This window comes from Wolffia australiana, chromosome 2 (genome assembly GCF_029677425.1).
Source record: "Wolffia australiana isolate 7733 chromosome 2, ASM2967742v1".
In the NCBI taxonomy this organism is placed as follows: domain Eukaryota; kingdom Viridiplantae; phylum Streptophyta; class Magnoliopsida; order Alismatales; family Araceae; genus Wolffia; species Wolffia australiana.
Genome location: NC_135836.1, coordinates 17,091,033 through 17,114,547, shown reverse-complemented (window position 1 = coordinate 17,114,547; position 23,515 = coordinate 17,091,033). Strand labels below are relative to the sequence as shown.

The window sequence follows — 23,515 nt, the reverse complement described above, 5'->3', positions numbered from 1 at the left end:
AAAGAGCTTAAAATGGGGTTGTTATCATCGATTTACATGAAAATACTGTTTCAAGTGATTTCTGATTTTTCCCTAATTTTTCGTGAATTCTATGAATTTTAAGGGATTTATTTGAGCTTGAAATAATTATTTTTGAATGAAAATGATAAGTTTAATATTTAATTTTTAGATTTATCAGTACGGGGATGAATCAATGAATTTTCTAAATGTTCTAGGATTTTCCACGATTTTTTAGGATTTTTCTGAGATTTTATTTGAAGAAGAAATGCATTTTTTCTAGGAAAAAAGGTATATTTATAAGAAAAAATGAGTATTAATATTATTTTTGAACTTTGAAGGGCCTTTTTGTAAAATTTGGTTGCAATGATACCCTCAAAACAGCTCTCGGTCGTGGTTGTAGGCACAAAGATATTATTTAAAATATTCTAGGGTTTTATTGCAATTATATAATACTTGTTTTAATGTTTTTAGGAAAAAACTAGAGGAGAGAGAATGCGCAAGGGGTATATACGCAATTATTTTGGGCGGCGTCAGGTGGAAATTTTTCGTTTCACAAAGGATTTATATGTAAAATGTCATGGCGAGCCTTGTGGGCGACGACGTGGCCTCATCACAACCGTCGGATGAGAATCCGACGGCGGGCAGTGATAGAGGCCAATGGGTGGTAAGTTTACTGGCCGTGCGGCGCATGCAAAGCGCACGCACGGCGGTGACTTGGCACGTTTCAATTCGATTAAATCGAATATAAAAACGTATGAAATTCCCGACTTTTGAATTTTTTTTCTTTGTTTTATTTTTGCAGGGGGGTACGTGGTGCAACAAGAATGAATCTGCCCTTAGAATTTGAAATGTCGCCCGCCAATGAACGCTCGACACATCATTGCGTGTCTCAAAAGAAAATATTTAAATAAATGATTTAAATCCAATGGTTAAAATTGGTTTAAATTTATTTATTAATAACTTTTGATCCAGAAGTCCGATCGAGATGATTTTTTTATGGATTTTCTCGTCTTGATCCCCTCTTTCTATCTATTTGGATCACTAAGAACAATCCTACATTGATAGATAAAAATTAATCACTATTTAGGGGTAAAATGGTAATTTTTACCATTTAACCTAAGTATAAAAGCCGAATTTCGAGAGGAGGGGGTCATTCTTGATGGTGCTCTATCACAGCTGTAAGACACAGAGGAGCTCCAGCTTGGATCAACCTATTTGGTACTTTTTCCTTCTTTGTATTTGAACTTTTGGTGTATTTTGGATGTTGTTAGTTGAATTTCTTAATATTTCTTCTTGATCCCTGTCTGAACTTCTAAATCGCTTGGCTTGAGCGGAATGTACAAGCCCTGACTAGAATTTAGAGGAGAAATTGAGAGATTTTCTAGCTATTCCAAGTGCATATAAAAGAAAACTATAAAAAAACTTATAAAAAGGGTTAACATTCTAGGATATTAAATTTTCCATTTCATTATCCAATAGAGTAGTTATTACTGAATTGTCAAACCTAAAGAACCAACCAAAACACTTCTAAATTTTCTTCTTAATCTCTCTAATTAGATTCTTTGATCCTTTCAATTGGATCAATTAATTCAACTTAGAGCCCCTTATTTCATCTACTCCTCTCATCTCTTCTACCCCCCTTTCCAAATTTCTCATCTAATTAGGGTGATTTTAATCTCTGTTGAAGATTAAATTAACCCCAATTAGGTTCAAATTATTCAATAAGAACATCAATTGGATTCCTTACTAGCTTCCCTTGGACGACACTCGTACTTATCACTACAGATCTTAAGTAGAGTTTTTATAAATCATATTGTATAAGCTAAAATTGACAACGACAGGGGTTTAAAATTGCATAAAATTTACCCCTATTTTTGGTTTATCAGTATCAACACGATCTTCAGAGTTCTAGATACCATTTTATTTGCACAAAATTGGATGTTTTAAATCTGATTTCCTCTCAATCTAGTCTCCACTGTAAGAACCAATTAGGGAAAAGGAAGAGAAGAAAGGGGGCACTCAAACTGGTATGTATAATCCTTCATCTACACAAGATGGTTAATGATAAAGTCGTAATTATTCATTATGCATATGACTGATGCGTGGTGAAATCATCGAGGAACGCTTCCTGATATTTTCACAAACTTGCTCAGTGATTTAAGTGCATCATCCTCCTTCAGTCAATCTCCTCTAATACCGAGCATGGATGATCACATCTCAACCACACAATCCCCTTATGTAATAATTGATGCATCAGAGGTATGAAGGTTTGGAATCTCCTACAGGCTCTTCACTCATAATCAAAACACAATCATCCATCCATAATTTGTCTTTAGTGTATCAGGTCTAAAAATAACTTAACAAAATCGTGACATGATTGATAATTGGTTGATGTTGTGTATGAAGAATTCAAAGATTCATAAGATGTCAATTTAATCAACGATTCCCCAAAGAACACTCACAATCTACACATAATGTCTCTACACGAATGGCAATAAGATTGGCCATACTCATCATATGAGTGGGAAGACTGTGCAAGTTTACCCCAATAAATTGATATCATTGATGAGTGTCTGTCCAATTGGAATGTTTAGAATAACTATTTGTAAGCTAATGATTGATAACATGCATTTTTAGTACCTTATATGATCACATGTCCTTGTTTATTTGCATTAAATCACTCATATTTGCATCTTATCAAGCTTAAAATGATCAAATCTATTTTTAGAATGATTTTCTGAATTTTATACATTTTTTTGGGATTTTTCTAACAATAGATTCTGTAAGAATATAATATTTGAGACAAATATGATTTTCTGGAATATTTTGACATTAAATTTGGAAAGATATGATTTTTTCGAGTCAAAATATATATATTTATACGTATTTTTTGACGTTTTATTTTACTTAATATGAAATTTTAAGTATTTTGGCTTTCTTATGGTGTAGGGTGACATGGCGCACTGACGCGCCACCACGTCAGCATTGAGAAAGAGGTTTTTTTCTTTGTTTTTTTTTCCTTTTTCCATGTACACGTGGCACATAATACAAAAAGCCACGGAATATTAAAAGCCATCGAATATGAAAAGCCACAGAATATGAAAAGCCATAGAATACCAAGTGTTTTGACTTCTTAACATGCACGAAACCGATGACATTGATGAGGAGAGAGAAGAAAATAAAGGCTAGGATTGCTTCAACTTCAAACGGTCATAACTTTTGATCTACCACTCCAATTGAGCTGAAATTTTTAGTGTTGCTTCATCTTCCCCTCCTCTTTCTATCTATATCCTCTGGTCTATAAATAGAGACCTGAATCATTGTAAAAATAATCTTGAACTTGCTTTCTACTTTTGTGGGCTGATTGAAAGATAGTGAGTTTTGAGATCCATCAAAAGTGTTCTTGGTGTCCTAGGTGTGTGGGGAGAAGTGTTGGAGAAGAGGGGGAGCTTACAGGCACTCGTAAATCGCTATGATCCTGGAGGAACGTAAGGATCCAATGTAAGTATCCTCGCCTTACGTTGTCTCTTTCCCGACCCCATAGTTAACGTAATTAGGGTTTATCATTAAACTTGCACTCTCATTTTACTCTCATTTCTCATCTCTCCATCCTCGCCATCATACCACTCCATATCCAACCACTATCCTCCTTCGTACCGTCGTTCATTGTCATATCCATCTCAATCACTCAATCTTCTCTTTAAGTTAATTTCACTCACAAATTACGTAATTTTTATCGATATCACTAGCTAACATCCTCGAATCTTGTTTCCATTAATCTTCTCGTAGATCATCAATAATATAGGAAAATAATTCCCTAATCATCGTTCCCTGTGGAGATGACCCGTACTCATCACTATCTAAGTATTTTCAGGTACGGTTAAATATATTTTTATTGAATAATCTCAATTACCATCGACAAATTTTCACCCTAAAATTGAGATTATCAATGATCATCGTGTTATGATCTCATCATAATTCACTTAGTCATTGCATGTGTTTATGAACTTAAATTATAACCATCAAACATGCATTATAACTTAAATTATACATGGGCCTAGCGGGTCACATATATAAGTTTGGATATTTTTATTAAAGAATACCACTTAATGGTGTTTTGAAGCATGTGGCCTATCTGTTTGCCAATTTTTTACCAATGATTAGCTGGAACAAACATTGGAAGGCATCATTATTGCATCATGATGCAGGTTGCCATTACGACTCAATGAGTGTGTTATTTTTCATTCACAGAGTCACATGGCATGGTGAGAATCCTAAGTATTTTAAAAACTTTAGTTACATTTACACACATGGACATGACGGACAAATCAAGAAATTTTGGTTTTTTGAGATAAATGCCTCACAATTTACTATGAAATTTTGAATTTTCTTGGAGCACGTGGCATAACTCAATTGACTTAAACATGTCTTTATTGTGAAAATTTTGTGCCATCGAAGTCCTATTTTTCGTTTTAAATACCTGTATTTTTTTAGGCCTAGGGTATATGGCACTGTTCCATTGATTTAAACATGGTCCTTCTAGGACGTTGATATGGTGCCATAAAGGTACTATTCGTTTTAATTTTGAGTATCTGTATTTTTTAGCACATGTCCACTGGAAATATATATATGTATATATATATTGGAAGGGAGGAAAATGTTTACCTGGCATCTCATAATTTGTGAGATGACATCATAATTTAAATGACAAAGTAATATATTTACTTAAAATTCCCTTGAGACACTTCTTAATCCTTATCATCCATGTTCAATTTATATCTTATTCACAGCCTCATGAATGGGGTAACCCATAGGTTAATCTAAAAAAGGGTAAATAATCCTATAATTTAGCCATGCGGGGACTACAATGTTTGACCCAATAAAATATATTGGAAAGTAATAAATATACACCCTTACTATTAAATCCTATAGGATTAAATGGAGTTTACTAACTGACCCATCATATAGCCGAATCAAAATTTACAGGGATTTGAATTTACCTATAGATATTGTACCCATAAAGTATTTTATCAAATGATGTTTTGGTCTTATCCTATTCTCAGGGAGTCACTTCGTGAATACAGATATAATAGTTTCATCCATTTTATTTATGCCTTCTTTCAGGAGCACATAAAAGTTCAAAAAATATCATATAATGGAACATGCTCTATATCGTTTCATAAATGTATGGTGATAATAACATTAAATGACTAAGAATTATTTTAGCTTCTCTTTATGCATGTTTCTGAAATAATTCAGGAATGGGTAATAAATGGGTCAAAAATTATGTATGGGTACTTTTCACTTACTTTCACACTACCTAGACCTAATTAATACTCAAGACTATCTTCATCATGAGATTCTAACTTAGGAGTTTTTACATCCTCTTATTATTAAAAATTAAAGTAATTACATTTATGGACTTTATATAGTAAACAGCTGAGGTCTTTAAATTTCTGAATATCAGAAAATGGCTGAAGTGAGTTTTCTCTATCACTATAATTATGGATATTCTCTATTTCTCTCGTGTGAGTATATACATATTCTAGCTTAAAATATAATTTTTCTATATCACCATACATTTACTTAAAATTTCATATGCAAAAATTTTTAATGATAAAATATGAAGGGACGTAGAATTTATATTGAGAAGTTATCATAAGATTGTCAATACGCTGAGACTAGATTTTAAAATATAATGTGGTTATTGGTAGGAATATAAATATAATGATACATCTCTCTAAAATGTGTCAGAATATTTATTGATTTGGATTTGAATTTTTAGTCTTCCAATACGAAAGCAAATGATGTATCAAATAATTAGGTGCGTGTTTTTGAAAACTAAATGTTTGAGTTTAAATGAGTCATAAATATGTGGTATATAAAACATTTTTCAATTTGATATTTGAAAATTTAATATTTTTAGTGGATTTGACATTATGAGATTCATATTCAAGAAATTAAAATAACACTATCATATATGGACTTAGAAATCTACTTAAGGAGGATATTCTATAAATTTTATAGAGAATTTATTAAGAGTTTGATTTCATATTGTTTTGATGTCAATATGGATTTAATCATATATTAAATTATTACGTAATATAATATTTTGAACCATATAAATTAGTTGCGGAAAACCATACCAAAGGAGGACCACTTTTTAGTCATCTTGATAATTTTTTTGTGATCCTCATTGGTACTAAATTAATACTAATATTTATACCAGTTTTTTAAAAAAATATTTATTTAAATTTAGGAACTAAATTACTACAAATGTTAAGTCTTTTAAGTTAGGATATTCCTTAGCATTTGGAATAACACAATTGTGCAGGTTTAGATTGGAGATAAATTGAGTGTGTAAAATCAAGAACGCCAACTTTTATACATTTTTTTTCTTACATGTTAAACACTACAATAACTATATGACTCAAATAACTTTTCACATCCAAGAATATTAATTTAAGGTGTCTTTTGAAATGGGAATAAATTAATCAAATCACTGTCCCCTTGTAATTATTTAGAAAGTTGTGATACCATTGTGTTTATAAGTAGTGACACAATGTAATATATTATTTTAGTTCCTAGATGATGTGTACCATCATAATTGGTACTGATGGGGCTTTTCGACAGCAAGGTTTTTATTGGATGCCTTTAATGTTGGTTTTGAGCGAGGAACAGTAACGAGAGAACAAATTCACCCCATAGACATCAGAATAAAGTTAGCTTAAATTAATATATATTAAACATTTCCTCTTAATGCTACATTCCAATTCAAAATGGCATTAATTAATAATATTACGTTTTAATGCAGATTATTTTTCTCTTCCTCTCCACAAGCTAGAAACTTTATATTTCATTGTATCTATCCAACGGAAAGAGAGCTTCCAGAAAAAAGAAATACTGAAATGAAAAGTTTTTGGTAAAAAATCAAATCTATAGAAACTATTTAATATTTTTTATTACATAATAATCACTGCATTATGTTTGGAAGGCATCATAATTTTCACAAGATATATAGGAGTCAGATATAATCAAATGAAAATCACACAGGAGAGTAAAGAAAAATAAAAATCTAAAGGAGGTAAATTAGATTTACATATTTTTTCACTTTATAATTTATTATAATATTAAAATTTTTTATTATAAATTTTACATATTACAAATAATATGTATACTGCATGATATCTAATTAAAATGGTAAGTTTTGATAATTTAAATAAAATGTGAGTGAATTTTTATTTTGAGACTATTCTCCCATACAAATTTATATCTTCTAAGTTCATATTTATTTTGGTTTCATCTGAAAAAAACTTTTTAATACAATGGTTGATTTCATATTGAATTTCATAAATTAGAATATAAGATTAGCATTTCATTGCATTGAATATTAAACTTCTGGCTCATAGGCAAGGATACCATTATTAGTTACTCCATGGAAATGATATGTGGTGATCCATAGGGAGGTTGGTCAATTTTTCATCTTAATATGATTATTATATGAAAAAAATTTGGGATGAGTAAGAGATTGAATAAAACTGAAAATTTGTAGAATAATGGGTGAAATTTCTTCCAATCTACCAAAAGATAATAATATCAAAATACATAATTTTTAAGTAAAAACTGATAATTTAATAAATTTCCTAAACTTAACCTTTGATACTCAAGACATGCACCAAATCACGATCAGGTCTTAATTACACGACTGTATTTTTTTACATTAAAACATGTCAGTTTAAGCTCTGATTTCCAGTTGGAGGGGTATAGCTTAATAGTAGAGAATATCCTCAACCAATTATTGATCAATTCCAGTGAAATTGGATTCAAATGAAGGTCCAAAAATATACAAATTGATGTGGCACATGTTTTTCACAATGTCTAAATATTATAATTTTAAGAAAAGAAATATAGATACATTCAAGTAGATAAAATGGATTTTATTATCAGATTTTGATCAAATGATCATGTTTTGCAGATTTCTTGAATAGCTGACAGATACTTGGCTTGTAACTTTTGGTTGATTCCAGGATCAATGATCCCAAGATGATTTTTCCAGAAGAATAAAATTTACAAAATTTAACCAACCTTAAATTAGGAAAATAAAATGTCAATGATTGAATCATCTTGTGCAGAATTGAACAATCTATCCATTTAGTTCCTCAAATTATCCATCATGAGCTACACTAGTGTCTAGCCTCCATACATATCCACAAACCTCAACAAGTTGTATTGTCTCACATTTTACTCAATAAGCACTACTATGATCCAGGAAATCTTCTCACTATTCCATTCACGCTAGAAGGGCAGTCAAAAAAGGAGGAAGTGAGGAGTGATTCTTAAAAAAAGGCATGCATGTGTGTATTGTTCTGATTATTTGTCATTTTTAATTAATGTGATTTTTTTCATAAAAAACCTTAAAACTGAAGTATATCCTCTGACGTCCAATAAACCTTTTGCGGTTGACCCTGTAGGCCCATATACCAGTCTATTTAATGACTCTATGATCCCTAGAACTCTTAATTGGATAATCCAATAATTAAATATTATATGAATTATATATTATTTAATATTTAATCACTTTAGGGTAAATGGTAAGCCAAGTCATTAAAATGTGAGGAGACATGTTGCGCTGCTTGTTCCAAAATTTACAAAGGAGTTTAGTTCATCAAATATTTCATGGAACCTTTGTATTTTCATTTATCATGTGCATACAATCCCTCATCTGGATGTCACTCTTAAAACTATATATTACATGGTCAATTTTAAAACCCTCAACAACCATCCTAAGGAATCATATTTTTAAGTTTTAATGCACTGTGAAATCATAATAAAAATCTTTTTTTAATATTTGTATGACATTGGCCAAGGACACCATCCCTTCGTCTTCTTTGAGCTGTCTCTTCTTATACCGAGGGTGGAGGATCCATAATAATAGTTCAACCATCTACGAAGACTCGTTGGTGCTTCAGTTTATTATTAGAAATGTACATCCTGGGTTTAATGATCTAAATACAAGATTAGAATGTGTTTCAAAAGTATCAGATGATATGGAGTTTATTACATATATGTTCTGAGGAATGGAGCCACTCTGAGAAATTCTATTCTGACCGTAAAATGGGGATGTTGAAAAATTAAATTTCAGAAATTATTGATGGTATATGGCTGGAAAGGAATTAGGCAAAGATATAAAAAAATTTAAGAAGAGGATTGTATACTAGTTCCATGCAAATAAAATGGTTATTGTTATATTGGTTTCAGTGATGATCATTTCAATGGAGAATGTATGGAAGATGAAAAAGAAGGGAATGACATAAACTCTAAATAAACTCATGATCAGAAAAATAATGCCCATTTTTACATATAATACTAGAAAGAGAAATCATGGAAATTCCAAGCTTGTTCCTTCATATTTTTCTATGTGTTTTAAAGATGATCATATAGAATAATGATGCCCATTTTTACAGTTTCAAATGGAAAATAATGGAGATTCTCATAGTGAAAGTCAAGAATAGTCATGTAATCACCATGCCCAAAAAGTGCAGAAGGATACAGACGATCTCACAGAAGGACAAGTGGAGCAATTAATGCGATAGTCAAAGCTTTCTATCAAGACGTATTATGAAAAAAATTGTGAACCCAGAAATAGCCCCTGCAAAAAATGGCTCAAAAGTGGTTTTAATATCACTAAACTTGGATTGTATGAGTTTCTCTGATTATATGATTCCTGAAGAGATCCTTTTTTTCCATTACTTTTCTAAGAACTTGTTGTTGCATTTGGCTTCAAAGCTCAAAAAGACATAATGATAGAGAGTGTTTGGATAATGGGGAGAGAGACATAGCACTTTCAGTTAATAGTTCTAGAGTTGATGGGTCTTTCAAAGATCAAAAAGCAATTTGATACCTCATTACCTCAAGCATTCAACCATTTTGGTTGTTTATTTATTAAGGATTACCTCCACCCCAAATTTACAATGAACGGTACTCCCCTACTATTTGAACGAGATGATGTAAACTTAATGTCATCATTATTTGCATTTTAATGATGTTTGAGTCAATCTACTAGCTTCATAAAATACCAAAACTCCTCAGTTGGATATTTTCTCAATTTAATAAGTGTTTCAGTGGAAGTATGTTAAGATAACACAAGTAATGCACTAAACATATTAGTAGTTCACGAAATATCTGGGTAAGTGTTTCGCCAAAAATTGAATTAAGCAAGATTTTATTTTCACCTAATATAATTATTGGCGGGATAGGTTGCGTGGGTGTGTGTTGCATTAGTAATATTATCTAGATGGTTCCGTACATTTTAGGATGGCGTTCATCCAGCTGTCATGTTCTACAGGATATCCTCCACTCTCCCTCTAGGTTGTACATAACTGAATGATTAGATTAAAGAGGTGAATTTTTTGTGTATTTGCTTCTTTTCTAAAATAAATGTGACTTTCATGAGGTTTCTGCTTCTATATTGTGTTGACGTCAACTACAAGTAGGGAAGGATATGATCCATTCTCATTCTGATTTTACCAAAAACCTAAACCTTGATCTGAAGTTCAGTCTGGTCTCAATTTGGGTTCGCTGCCGTCTCTGCGGTCTCGGTCGGTTGGTGCAGTCTCCGTCTGGTCAAGTTGACTATTTAATGTGAAAGTCAATGTGAGGTTGACTTGATCGTCTCATCACATCTAAATAAACTTCATCTGAATCTCATTTCTATTGCGAAGTAGTCTTCGTCGATAAGAGAGTGAGAGAGGGAGAGAGAAAGAGTGTTAGACATATAGTTAAAGAGTAAGAGGGGGAGATAATGAGAGAGGGAGAGAGAAAGAGTGTTAGACATATAGTTAAAGAGTAAGAGGGGGAGATAATGAGAGAGGGAGAGAGAAAGAGTGTTAGACATATAGTTAAAGAGTAAGAGGGGGAGATAATGAGAGAGGGAGAGAGAAAGAGTGTTAGACATATAGTTAAAGAGTGAGAGAGGGAGAGAGGGAGAGATTAAGATATCAGATCAAATCCCTTAATTGGGAGAAAATATCAGATCAAATCATCATAATGATCACATTATCCATGCACTTAGATTCAGATTTAGTCCAAAGGAACGACTACATTTACAAAAAAAATAAACGCGCGAACCCAAGTTCAGGCAACCAACAAAGGAGCAGCATGACCCACCATACGAGCAGCGATGAACCTGCAGTAAATAACAAAACTAAAAGAGAATAGATCAGCAGTACCGACTACATCCTGGAGATTTGAAGCGGAACCGCAGATTCGGCAACCTCCTCCTGACGAGCAACCAGGACACCGTCCGCGCCACCGGGCAACGCGGAGAGGAACTTGGCGCATTCTTCAGCAGCGAAGATACCCGCGGAGAACGCGCCATGCACAGTGCCGGAGTGGTCGACACTTGCAGCCTCCCCGGCGAAGAACAGATTGTCAACAGGTTTTCTATACCTCTCGTACACGTCTTCATCCTTACCCACCAGGTCGCAGGAGTAACATCCGAGAGAATCCCCGTCGCTCCCCCACCGAGAGACCAAGTACTGTACCTGCATAAGCCCATCGCCAGTCTTATTCATTAATGGCATGGCTTAGCAGGTGAGTAGGAGAGGAGCTTCCTTACAGGGTCGGCGGCGCAGGCGAAGATCTTCCTTAGGATTTTCATGGCGAAGGCGGCGGCGGCGGCGTCGGAGAGGGTCTCGAGGTCGGCGGCGATGGCGCCGGCGGCCATGAAGACGAGGACAGGGTGGCCGGTGGGCTTGTGCAGGTTGAGGAAGTAGCCGCAGCGGCGGGGCGCGGCGGCGACCACGCCGAGGAACTCCACGTTGGGCCAGAAGACGGAGTCGAAGAGGAGGGCGATCTTGTTCTCGTTTCCCACGCCGATGTCGGCGATGGCCGCGCGCTTCCAGTCTGGGAGCTCCGGCTCGAACTGTATGGAGTTGGCCTTGAGCACGCCCAGCGGGACGGTGATGATGGCCACGTCTGCGACGTGGCTCTCCCCGCTTTCTGTTGTCAGCGAGACTTCGTTGCCGCACCTGGCGATCCGCTTTACCCTGTCCGGAGCTAGATTTCGTCATCTTTTGTCATATATCGTTACGTCAACCAATGTGGCATGTACCTTTGATTCAAGCGGATGGTTAGGTTCTTCGAGAGGGCTTTGATCAAGGGATAATATCCTCCAACCATCAGCCCATGGCCGCCGGAGAGGACCTGCTCCTGCAATTTTGATATACAATATCCAGCTTAAATATGAAAAGTAGCGCCCTTGCTATCGGCTATCGCATTTAACACAGGTAATAAGCACTTGAATCAAACAATCAGATTCGGAGGGTTATCAGAAGGTTCAGCATTCATGAGTTTGTGATGGACCGGATCTTGAAAGGTTATGAAATAAATAAGTACGAGAAAGGTTCTGCAAAAAGTCAGGAAGTTATTGCACGATCCACCCGCTAAGAGCCAGTTTGAAGGTTAGGGAATGGCCGTCATGCGTAAAACGGATATCCGGACATATATCGAATAGGTAAGGACGAGGCGGATATCGGATATCGGTTTAAATATGAAAAGTATTTAACACAGGTAAGCACTTGAAACCAATTTGATATTAGAGCCAGGATGCAGGTATTGTGGAGGAGTGTTTTAGTACAACATCATTCTAAAGATGAAAAGTGGCCACTTATTATCAGCTAAAGCTTTTAGCGCAGTTGGTAATAGAAAACATTAGAAAAGATAGAGAAATGTTCTCCTTCCCCAAGATTTCGCATTCGTAATGGTTATTTACCTGGTCCCAGTTCTTCAGAGAGATTTTGTCCACGTCCGCTGCAAACCATGCTTCCATTCTACATATAAACCATTGTAGCACTTGATAGGATAGACCCTCTAACCTGTAGCGACGTGAATACATGTCTCAGTCGTGAAACTGAGTGAAGTTAGAAACAGGGTATTTCCGATGAACGAGGAATAATGCATGCCGCACCTTAAGTTTGGGTTCCTCTCCAATACAATAGAAATAGCCCGGTTGATGGACATGTCTCCATCGTGTTCATCCCTTACGTTCTCTGTCTGATCAAGTCAGGAAAATTACGACATCGCATCAAAATAACAGGGAGAATTACGTCAACCGCGTGCAAGTTTTCATACTTGTTTCAGGATCCTCTTAAACGTGTCACCCACTTCAACCACCAGTTGTTGAGGAACTTGCACTCCGTTCGCGTCAAAAAGTGCATAACTGCGAAGATGTGTCAGTTAAGTGTGGAAAATGGAAATAAAATGTATGTTATCTCTCACAACACTATTCTTAGTAGACAAAATGGCGGGGTAATTAACTATGACCATGAACGTGCTTAGGAAAACGGCTCCACTCACTGTATGAACTTTTTGACTGATTTCTGGGACCTGTACTAGAAGGAAAATCCAAATAACAAATTAGTTACCTTTCTAAATCATGATCGTATAACACTGAGTCGTCACCACTGGTGCGGTATAATTTGAGGCCCAGATAACGAATGAGTGGAGCCAGAGAATTTTCGTTGCAAACACCATGAAGCCTGCAGAAATATTGAGAAAATACGGTTATTAGGATTGAAAACATTGAGAAAATACTGTTATTAGCAGGGAGATGAGTATTATGATTAGACAGACTATAAAATCGACGCACCATGAGGCTCCCATGTCAATCGGGCAACCGAAGCTATAATCTGTATGAACTCGGCCCCCAAGTCGATTCCGTGATTCTAACAAGGTTACCTGATGAGAAATATTACTGGGAATTGTGATTTATGGACAATAATCCAATGATAAGGTACAAATATGCTCGAATGAGTTTAAATTTAGCGCATCACCTTAAAACCAGCATTGTGGAGTGCACGCGCAGCCGCTAGGCCAGAAATCCCTCCCCCGATGACGACGACAGAAGGACTATTCTGCCATTTTGTGCTAGAGGTAAAATTTCCTAGATAGAAAACAGACCAAAGCTGAATTACTCTCTGACAATCTTCAGGGTATATTTTACGGGAGATATGAAACTAATCCATCAGTCCCTCTTCTGGTCACACCGTTTACTTTCCTTTGAAAAACTCGAGCTTCCAGATCCGCGCATGCTAGTTTTACTTAATAAATTTAAAGTTCTGGGAATGGGCAGAGGCTTTCGTCATATCAAACTACATTTTTTATTACAACATTTTGTAACCGCAGTAACAGGTAAAATGTTTTAATGATTTTTCAGTCTTAAGGAATACGAAAAACACCGCCCAGATAATTTTTTTATACATTTGCCAGAATAAATCCATCCATTCGAGAAAGTTTATCCGCACGAGATCTCCATTATCCTTGGGCCTCAGATGAGGGGAGCTCAAATGGGAAGTTGAAGCCTCCCTGGTTCGTGAGATTCCGTGTAAGATAACACGTGATTATTATTCGTCTATTATACTAAAATTGACGCGGCACCCAATATTTGTTCCGTAGAAATTACGAATTTTGACTCTTTGAGAATACCTGAAAGACAGATGCGACGAGAAAGATAGAAAGAAGACTCAATTAGAAAGACAGATGCGACGAGAAAAGGCGAAAAAAGATAGAAAGAAGACTCCGCATGCACGACAACCACAATTAAAAGCAATTAAAAGCTGGACATCTAACATAGCGTCTGTAAGCGCAATCACACTAAATGCAACAATGCAGGATTGCCAGCACCAGAATCGGCTAAAAATGTACTGATGTCTTTGCTGACTGTCGACAATCACAAATAAATAAACTGACAGCCGACTAGATCCAAAGATGAGAACTTAATAATGCAAACAGAAGATTCCTTCAATTTAGCCCAGAACTCTTACCATCGGGACCGAAATTCTCGAACTCGCATTGAGCTTTCACCTCCATCCCCAAAGATGACGACAATTATCGAATCCGGAAAATGCAGCCCAGTGGGAACAACAGACGGAAATGAAGGCTTAATACAGCGGAGACGCGTTTTTCGAGATGAATTCGCTACTCCGTATAGGAATCAAGGAAGAACGGTTTTTAAGGAACAACATGAAGATCATGAGCCCGTCGATGGAGCGGCAAGCGTCCGAGAGGCAACGGATCTTGTCAAACCAGCTCATATCAGAGGAATCAAAACGGCGACACCGATGTAACTGACTGATCAGATGAAGAATTCCTCCGCACCAGGAAGAAGTAGCCGCGCCTCCGTGGAGATTCTTCTTTTCTAATTTCCCCAATTCTCCGTCCGTTTATATAGCTGCGTGAATTGCGCTTGAGCACACGGCTTCGGATCGGACGCAACGTCGACATGGCATGGACATTTCTGTAATTTCGCAAGGTTGGAGGATTAGTTGGCAGTTTGGCTCGATCGATCGTTGCCAGCTACGCCGTAGACTTTACCATTGCGGAGCTTCCAAACCGTTGAATGTAAAAAGATAGTAGTAGCTTTAGGACTAACGATGCAGGACGGATGACGAGTGACGAACGACGGACCTTATATATTCGTTTGTAGAGTGACGGTTATAGATCTCCATTGTCATTTGGAATATGACAGAAACGACAGAAATTATTGAAATGACAGCCATTGCTTCTGTCTCAAGTATCCACCGGACCCACCCCTCTTTGCCATAGCTGACAGCTGAAGATGGACGGGACGGGACCACTAAGGTTTGTCCTGTCCTACGTCCCAATTTTTAGAGTTTCGTCTAAATCATCCTGTCCTATGTCCCAATCTTTAGAGTTTCATCTACCTCTGGTCCCGTCCAAAACCATCTTGTCGAAGAAATTCTCGTCCCCTCCAATGTCCCCAGACAATACAGGGCGTGTGTCAGCATTAGACCACTCAGAAATTGACACTTGGTGCTGCACTTGCGTCGGGCAGGTGGACCTGTCAGGCAAGTACTATGCTCCCACAGGACGAAATAACCATCCAGTCCCCTGTCCAAGGCTCCAGACGGGACGGTTATTTCATCCATGGAATAAGCAATAATTCCGTCCCGGGACGGGCGGACAATTCTTCGTCCCGTCAATCATCTGAAGTCCTGGACGAAATTACTGTCCAGTTAGCGTCCCTGCACTATACTCTCTACCCTTCTCTAAATCTATAGCTATACATCCGGATCGTCCCGGACGAGGACGGTGGACGAGGACGGAACGAGCTTCGTCAACGTGACCGTCCGGTGAGTCCCCCGGGATGAAGGACGGGACGATATGTCGTCCGCATCGTCCCGTCCTGCATACCCTGGGACGATGTTTCGATCTGTCCCAAGGCCCTGGGACGAAATAAAATGAAAAAATGAAAAATCATTGCGCCTGCCCTAGGTTTTTAGAAATCGCATCGGCGGGATTGCGTGTCTGCGTATTGGTGTCTGGCGACTTGCCAGTGGCAAGCACATTCTTGGCTTGGAGAGGTGGAACCAACCTGCTGGAGCACGAATCGGCGAGTTCGACATCTTCTTCAAGATCCTTCGAGCTCGTGACAGGGACGCGGAATCGTGCCGGCAAGGTACGTATGTATTGGTATTTCTATCCGATTTTTCTTTAGTTCTTTCTATCTAAAGTTCGACCTATCTATGTATCTATCTGTCGATCTTTCTTTCTATATATCTAGCTATCTATCTACCTATCTGATTTTCGTTCTATATATCTATCTATTTATGTACTTTTCTCTCTCGATCTCCCTCAAACTGTCGTTTTAATTTGTTAATTTTCTCTCTCGATCTCTCTCAATCTCACGTTTTAATTTGTTAATGTTCTCTCTCGACCTCTCTCAAACTCTCTCGATCTCTCTCAATCTCTCGTTTTAATTTGTTAAATTTCTCTCTCGATCTCTCTCAAACTGTCGTTTTAATTTGTTAATTTTCTCTCTCGGTCTCTCTCAATCTCACGTTTTAATTTTTTAATGTTCTCTCTCGATCTCCCTCAAACTGTCGTTTTAATTTGTTAATTTTCTCTCTCGATCTCTCTCAATCTCACGTTTTAATTTGTTAATGTTTTCTCTCGATCTCTCTCAAACTCTCTCGATCTCTCTCAATCTCTCGTTTTAATTTGTTAAATTTCTCTCTCGATCTCTCTCAAACTGTCGTTTTAATTTGTTAATTTTCTCTCTCGGTCTCTCTCAATCTCACGTTTTAATTTTTTAATGTTCTCTCTCGATCTCCCTCAAACTGTCGTTTTAATTTGTTAATTTTCTCTCTCGATCTCTCTCAATCTCATCCATGTTTGTGCCTGGAAGAATGAGGATGGGTTTATCGTTGCTGATGGCGGGCCGATGATGTGTGTCTTGGAAATCAGATGAAAAGGCCAGATAATGAAGCAAAATTGTCCACAGGCGGTCAACGTCATCAGCCTGATTACGTATCTCCGATAATGAATCAAATTATTCATTATCGGAGATACTGGACTCTCCCTTGGGTTCTTTTTCGACGATTTGGGGTTTAGCTTGTGGTGGACGAGGATGAATTTGTTGTCATCACCGCCATCCCCAGATCGACCCATGTTTGGGCTCGAACGAATGAGTTTTAGCAATGATTGTTCAGTATTAACCGATGGATGGTTGTGATGAGGATGACAATGATTTCATCATATAATGGGGAAACTGCCATGATAGTATGTGAAGACGTCGGCTAAGCATTTGTAGACATCTTGTTTCATTGATGAAGTCAATTTCCATAGAGTACTTCAATATATTTGGCTTCTGAATTCTCATTATTATTCTGTTTGAATGAGTACTTTGCTAGAAATCTAATTTTTTGAATAAATACGTGACCACATATAACTCCATCCAAAATGAAATGCAATAAACATCTGAGTATATCATCATTATCTGCAGGTCGGTGCAGGCGTAGGGGTTGGCTGCGACGTGTCCTTTCTTCTAAGAAGCGGTGCTTGATTACTACGTGTCCGGTACTGTTTCTACTTCTTCTATGTGTGCACATTGGTTCATCTGTCCTTCTCATATTTCTGTGTGTGGATACCCTTCCCTTTCTCCTCTATCTGGGCTTCCCTTTCTATCTTTACCTCTCCCCGACTGTCTGAAACTTTTTTTATCTACGCATCTCTCTACTTATATACCTCTCTAAATTACTCTCTTTTATTCTTTCTCTTTCTCTCCTCGATCTGGGTTTCCCTTTCTATCTACGTCTCTCCTCGACTGTCTGAAATTTTTTACATCTACACATCTCTCCACTTATCTCTCTCTCTAAATTTCTCTCTTTTATTCTTTATCTCTTTCTCTCTTCGCTCTCTGTTTCCCTCTCTATCTACTTATCTCTCCATCTCTCTGAAATTCTTTCTATCCAGGTATCTCTCTACTTATCTCTCTCTCTAAATTACTCTCTTTTATTTTCTTTATCTATATCTCTCATCAATTCTACATCTACATCTCTCTGAAATGTATCTCTCCGTCTCCCTATATCTCTTTCTATCTACGCATCTCTCTACTTATCTCCCTCTCTAACTCTCTATCTTTTATTTCTATTACCTGCAGGTTTTTTAACTCAACGTCGACTAGTTTTGTGCAAGGGCGATGGATGGGGGCACGACGTCCGCCTCATCCTTCCGTCCCAGTTCCTCAAAAATGATATTATTTTCTCTTTCACCCACACTGTTTCTGGACCTTGTTCTTTCAACATTTAATCTCTTTTAATGTGGCAAACACTTTGAAAGTTGGGCAATTGTTCTGAATTTTAAAATTATTATGAAATTTCTTAGCTTCGTTCTCCAGTGCGAAACGCAAATGAATGATAAATCACTGAAAACCTTGAGTGAGATTGTAATATCGTATATAATTATCAATATTACACTACTCATGACAGAAATCTAAGAGATTTCTGTATTATCGGATTTAGGTAAATTAAAACAACATGAGTTTTGATTTCTTATTTATCTAAATATTTTCTTGGAGTTGAAGTTCAATGCCACCTTTATGTAAATGAAATAGTAAATAGAGGAATGCAAATTACTATTAACATAAATTAATACTAAAAAGGGGCTGATGAGCACAATTTATTAAAAATCAGCCTATATTCGTGTTCAATCTCAATGGCATTCTCGCAGAGAAAAAAATTTATGATTAACATCAATTAATGATGAACACAATTTATTAATAATCAGACTATCTCTTCAAGAAAAAAAAAAGAATAAGCAGACTACATTCATGTTTAATCTAAATGGCATTTTCGCAGTGAAAGAAACAAAAAAAAATTCGTCCAATTCAATCGTCCACCGTCCAGACATCCCGGACGGACGAAGTTTTCGTCCAATGAGACGAAAAGTCGTCTCGTCCGGGGTTCTCCGGACGAAAGTTCGTCCCAGGTTTCGTCTAGGGACGACAGACGGGACGAAAACTTCGTTCCCGGACGAAACCTTCGTCTCGTCCGCTTCCCGGATGTATATCTATAGCTCACCTTCTCTCTCCTGACCTCTCTCTCTCCCGCTCACTCTCCCCCCCTCTAAATCTACAAGTCACCCTCTCTCTTTCACTCTCTCTCTATCTACCTCTCTCTTTCCCGCTCACTCTCTCCCCCTCTAAATCTACAAGTCACCCTCTCTTTCACTCTCTCTCTCTCTCTCTATCTACCTCTCTCTTTCTCTCTGTCTACCTCTCTCTTTCTCTCACTCTCTCTCTATCTACCTCTCTCTCTCTCTATCTATCTATCTACCTCTCTTTCTCTCTCACTCTTCCCCCATCCTGACTCTCCCTCTCTCTTTCCTTCTCTCTCTCTCACCCTGTCACGTTCTCCAATCCTGTATGAGACCCATCATCATTCGAGACATCCCAAGAAAAAGAATAAAAAGCCAAGATCAGAACTGAAAATTTCAATTCATTTTTATCCATTTTCATAGGATCCACCAATCCTATATGGGAGCCATCATCATTCTAAACATCCCAAGAAAAAAGAATAAAAAGACGAACTCAGAACTGAAAATTTTAATTCATTTTTTCCAATTTTCATGGGTTCCACCAAGAATGGGATCCACCAATGACGAGCTTCAAAGCCATTGAATGTGGAGGCCATCTTCAAAAGGAAAAATCGTTTGTGCAATTGATTTAGAACCAGAGCACCTTGATTTAGACGGCTCGATATTCCAGGAAGAGAGACAGCTTCTGGGCGAGGACGTCCCGGGTGCCATACAAGGGTTTCTCAGAAATCCAGTTCTTCTGCAGCGAAGACGCCTTGGTACTGGCCAGCATGTCGTCTTCAAAAGCAGAGACAATCTGATACGTCGCCCTTCTGAGGACGTCCGCCATGGCAAAGGCCTTGGCCTCTAACCCCGCATCTCTTCTTCTGCTGGAACCAGCACTCGGAGTCCCAGTCTGGCCTACCGTGGCCCATTTGATGCTTACTGGGCTAACGCGAGCCGCGGGTGGGCTGGGCTTCCTCCCCATGGTGAACTCCACAGCCAGCAGGCAGGAGAGGAGGGTCGACACGGCTGCTGAGTTGCAGCTGGTCAACTGGGCGACCCCATATCTGTCTTCTTTGTGAGACCGAGAAGTCAAGGCCGCCACCGTCCTCGCGCACCACGTCATCAGCTATAGTTTGAGAAGACACCGGATTAAAAAAAAAAATTACATGGAAAGTTTGCAGAGAGACAGCACAGAACCTGAAGTTTATCAAATGCTTCTCTAAAGTCTTTGGGGGCATTTGTGGGTCCGCGCAATTGAGAGGAACTTATTGATTTATCCGCATAGAAACCTTCAAAGGCTTCGGCAAGTCCCAGGGTAAACTGCTCCAAAGGCCTTAAACAAAGAGAGATCAATCTCTTGTATGTTTCGCCTGTTTCTTCGAATAAGGGAGCTCGACGCCACAGCTCAAAGTCACTTTCTGAAGCTAAACAGAGATCGAGATAAGCAAGATACTGAAACAGAGAGGCTGGGCTGCTCTGCTCCAGCGCTTCCAGAAGAGCTTCATTAGGATTTGATTCGGCCGCAGCAGATCCAGGTGCAGGCGTAAAAAGAAACCTTCTCGTGTGGAGAACCTGCAATGCCGTAATTAAAGTTCAGTTGGGGCGAAAAAGTGAAATTCCGAGACTATATTACAGCACTAATTGGAAAACAAGAGGATGGTTATTTTGTTTGCCTGCACAGGATCAAAGTTATCTTCCATAGAAGGGAGGCATTGCTGGATGGTGCTGTACAAGCAGTGGCAAGTCTTGCCTCTTCAAGATTTAAAGGGCCACAGCCAATGGCCTTTAGGCCTCGTGTGTACTAAATGATCATATCAATTTATCACATCGGGAGGGTCACCATTTGTGGGTGATCTTCCTTAATTTCTTCAAAAAAATTAATGTTTCTTTCAGTTTTTAATTTTAGTATGAACCTAAAGATTTTCCAGCCCAAGAAGCCCATGAGACTACAAAGCATAAACCATTTAACCACAGTTGACACTAAGGGACGAATAAGATGTTTCAGGATCAATTCCAATGTAATCTGCGGGGTCCATAAGAAGACATTCACAAAAATAGTTACTATTTTCTATATGATACGTCTGTTCTTATGGTTTTTCGATGGGTTGATATTGGGTCATGCATGACGAGAATCGGAGACACCTACCTCAAGTAAATGCCGACTGACTTCCCAACAGAAAGAAACAGCGGAAATACAAATTAGAAGCCGGATTTGTAGGATTATAAGCTGTCCAAAAGTCTTTCCCCGCATAAAATCTTCTGACCATAATAGCGTCAACAACGCACAACCAATAATCGCTGAGAAGGATAGCTTTAGAGCTTGCTTGAAGGCTGAAAATAGACCGATCTTGAAGCTGAAAAATAGGGGACGCTGAAAGTAGAGGCAATCTTTGAAATTAAATTTGAAAGAAAAATGAAAAAATACCAAACACGAAATATATTTAAACCGTAGATGCAAGAAATCCACATTGGATAGGGGAGAAAACGGAGAGCTAAATTCACAATCTCATTTACACGAGGATTATGAGATGATGGTAGAGATATGACCCAAATCTTAAGCTACAATTTTGTTTTGATGAATCTGGTAAGATGGATTAAATTGTTTTTTTTTCATGTCCTTGTAGAGAATTTTAAGATTAAATTCCAACTGAAGCGCGTGTATGTCTTACCAAAAAATGGCATTTGTGGCATCTCATTTCAGGATTCGGCCGTATTTTTAAATGAAAGGAATACGGCACTTAAGATGGAACCCGTGGCTTCTTATTCCTTGTATCGAAGATAATCCATAGTAAAACAAAGGAAGATGAGAATTGATGGCACAGAAATTCCATTAGAGAAAGTATTACAAGATGAAGAAAATAAAGACAGGAGGGCAAAGGTAAAAAGCTTCAAAGAGTTACAACACTATAAGTCTATAATTAAGCGAACGATGATTGAACGTTTTTTTCCTGAAACTGCATTCATGTTTACTAGTAGCGTCGAACCCGCCTAAAAAAGTCAATTACAAACCTGCACAATAGGAAACTGCAACACCCATCGTTTTTGATAGACATAATGAGAACCAAACAGCAACCCGAAAACCAATCCTCCCGATCCAAAGTATATCAGCGCAGATAAGTGCAAACGCTCCAAATCACAGCACATCGAGACAACAGACAACCACCCAGAAGCCGCACAGACCGAGATAAGAGCCAGAGATTTCATCGTCCTACAAACCCGACGCCGGAATTCGGGAGAAAATGAAGGACTCTGAAATCCGCCAACAAGGGCCTTGATGAGGGCCCTAAGAAACCCGCCACCGAGCTCCGAAAGGGAGGCGGAAGGTTCGGACTGAGGAGTCGATGTGAGAAAGAGGGAAAACGAGAAAACAAAGACTGAGAGAAGGAAGATGAGAAAGGATGCCAAGGAAGAGAGGAGAGAGGTCGAAGGGGATCCAAGCAACGGAGATATGAGAAGAAAAATGGAGGTGGCGAAGATGATCTGCCATATCAAGAATCCAAGCCAGCGATTCTGCACTACATCAGGAACTGATGAGAAATAGGGCCGCATACTCTCGGAACGACGATCGACAGAGGTGTTGGGGAAGAGAGGCGGGCGGGAGTGAGTAATGCTTTGGAATGCTAAAAACCTCGCCGTTTTCAAAAGGTTCTTATGCCCCCCTAGAGGGAGAGGGGGGAGAGGAGTCCTATAGTAAGCTATCGTCCGGGACGGGATGACGGACGAGACGGAGCGCAGGACGGGACGATGGCGCCCACTATCACCTAGAGTGCAGGGACGCGGATGGGATGATCTTTCGTCCCGGGACGAAAAAGCGTCCCGTCCCAAGCCAGAGACGAATTTCGAGATGAAAATTCGTTCCACAGACCACCGGATGGGATGGTTTTCGTCACATGGACGAAAAAACCATCCGTCCGGAGGTCTCGGACATTGGACACACGAATCCGGACGGAAATCCGCCAGATTCACTTCCGACGGTTGAGATGTAAGCACGTGGCCTCACAATGACAATTTGCATCCAAGTCCCTATTTTTTGACATGAGTGAAAACGTACTCCGCTCAGAAATAATTTGTACATATGGCACTTTGCATTCTCTCTCTGTAATTCCCTAAAAAACATAGAAAAAATCTATACTAA

At 38.1% G+C, this 23,515-nt stretch overlaps 2 protein-coding genes and 1 long non-coding RNA gene across 6 annotated transcripts; 1 reads left to right on the top strand and 2 right to left on the bottom strand.

The window, feature by feature from the left end:
* Positions 1–10,997: 10,997 nt before the first annotated feature.
* LOC144717055 (polyamine oxidase 5-like) lies at positions 10,998–15,212 on the bottom strand. 4 transcript variants are annotated; one of them, XM_078592372.1, is made up of 10 exons: positions 14,823–15,211; positions 13,833–13,942; positions 13,649–13,737; positions 13,425–13,538; positions 13,132–13,219; positions 12,968–13,053; positions 12,773–12,875; positions 12,113–12,210; positions 11,618–12,047; positions 10,998–11,564 (listed from the first exon to the last, which is right to left on the bottom strand). In XM_078592372.1, the coding sequence occupies exons 1-10, from the start codon at positions 14,866–14,868 to the stop codon at positions 11,232–11,234; spliced, it is 1,497 nt and encodes a 498-aa protein (XP_078448498.1). In that variant the 5' UTR covers positions 14,869–15,211; the 3' UTR covers positions 10,998–11,231. The 4 variants fall into 4 exon arrangements, with proteins under 4 accessions (XP_078448498.1, XP_078448499.1, XP_078448500.1 ...); XM_078592373.1 differs by having other exon boundaries at positions 10,998–11,543; XM_078592374.1 differs by having other exon boundaries at positions 11,325–11,564; positions 11,618–12,057; positions 14,823–15,212.
* A 26-nt stretch (positions 15,213–15,238) lies between these two features.
* On the top strand, positions 15,239–18,618 carry LOC144717057 (uncharacterized). The gene is made up of 3 exons (XR_013585044.1): positions 15,239–16,477; positions 17,804–17,877; positions 18,461–18,618. It is a non-coding gene; the product is annotated as an uncharacterized LOC144717057 (long non-coding RNA).
* Positions 18,619–19,885: 1,267 nt separating this feature from the next.
* LOC144717054 (nucleoporin protein Ndc1-Nup protein) lies at positions 19,886–23,040 on the bottom strand. The gene is made up of 4 exons (XM_078592371.1): positions 22,390–23,040; positions 21,527–21,751; positions 20,578–20,952; positions 19,886–20,506 (listed from the first exon to the last, which is right to left on the bottom strand). Exons 1-4 carry the CDS (start codon positions 22,927–22,929, stop codon positions 20,045–20,047), a joined length of 1,602 nt encoding a protein of 533 aa, XP_078448497.1. The 5' UTR covers positions 22,930–23,040; the 3' UTR covers positions 19,886–20,044.
* Positions 23,041–23,515: the final 475 nt, after the last annotated feature.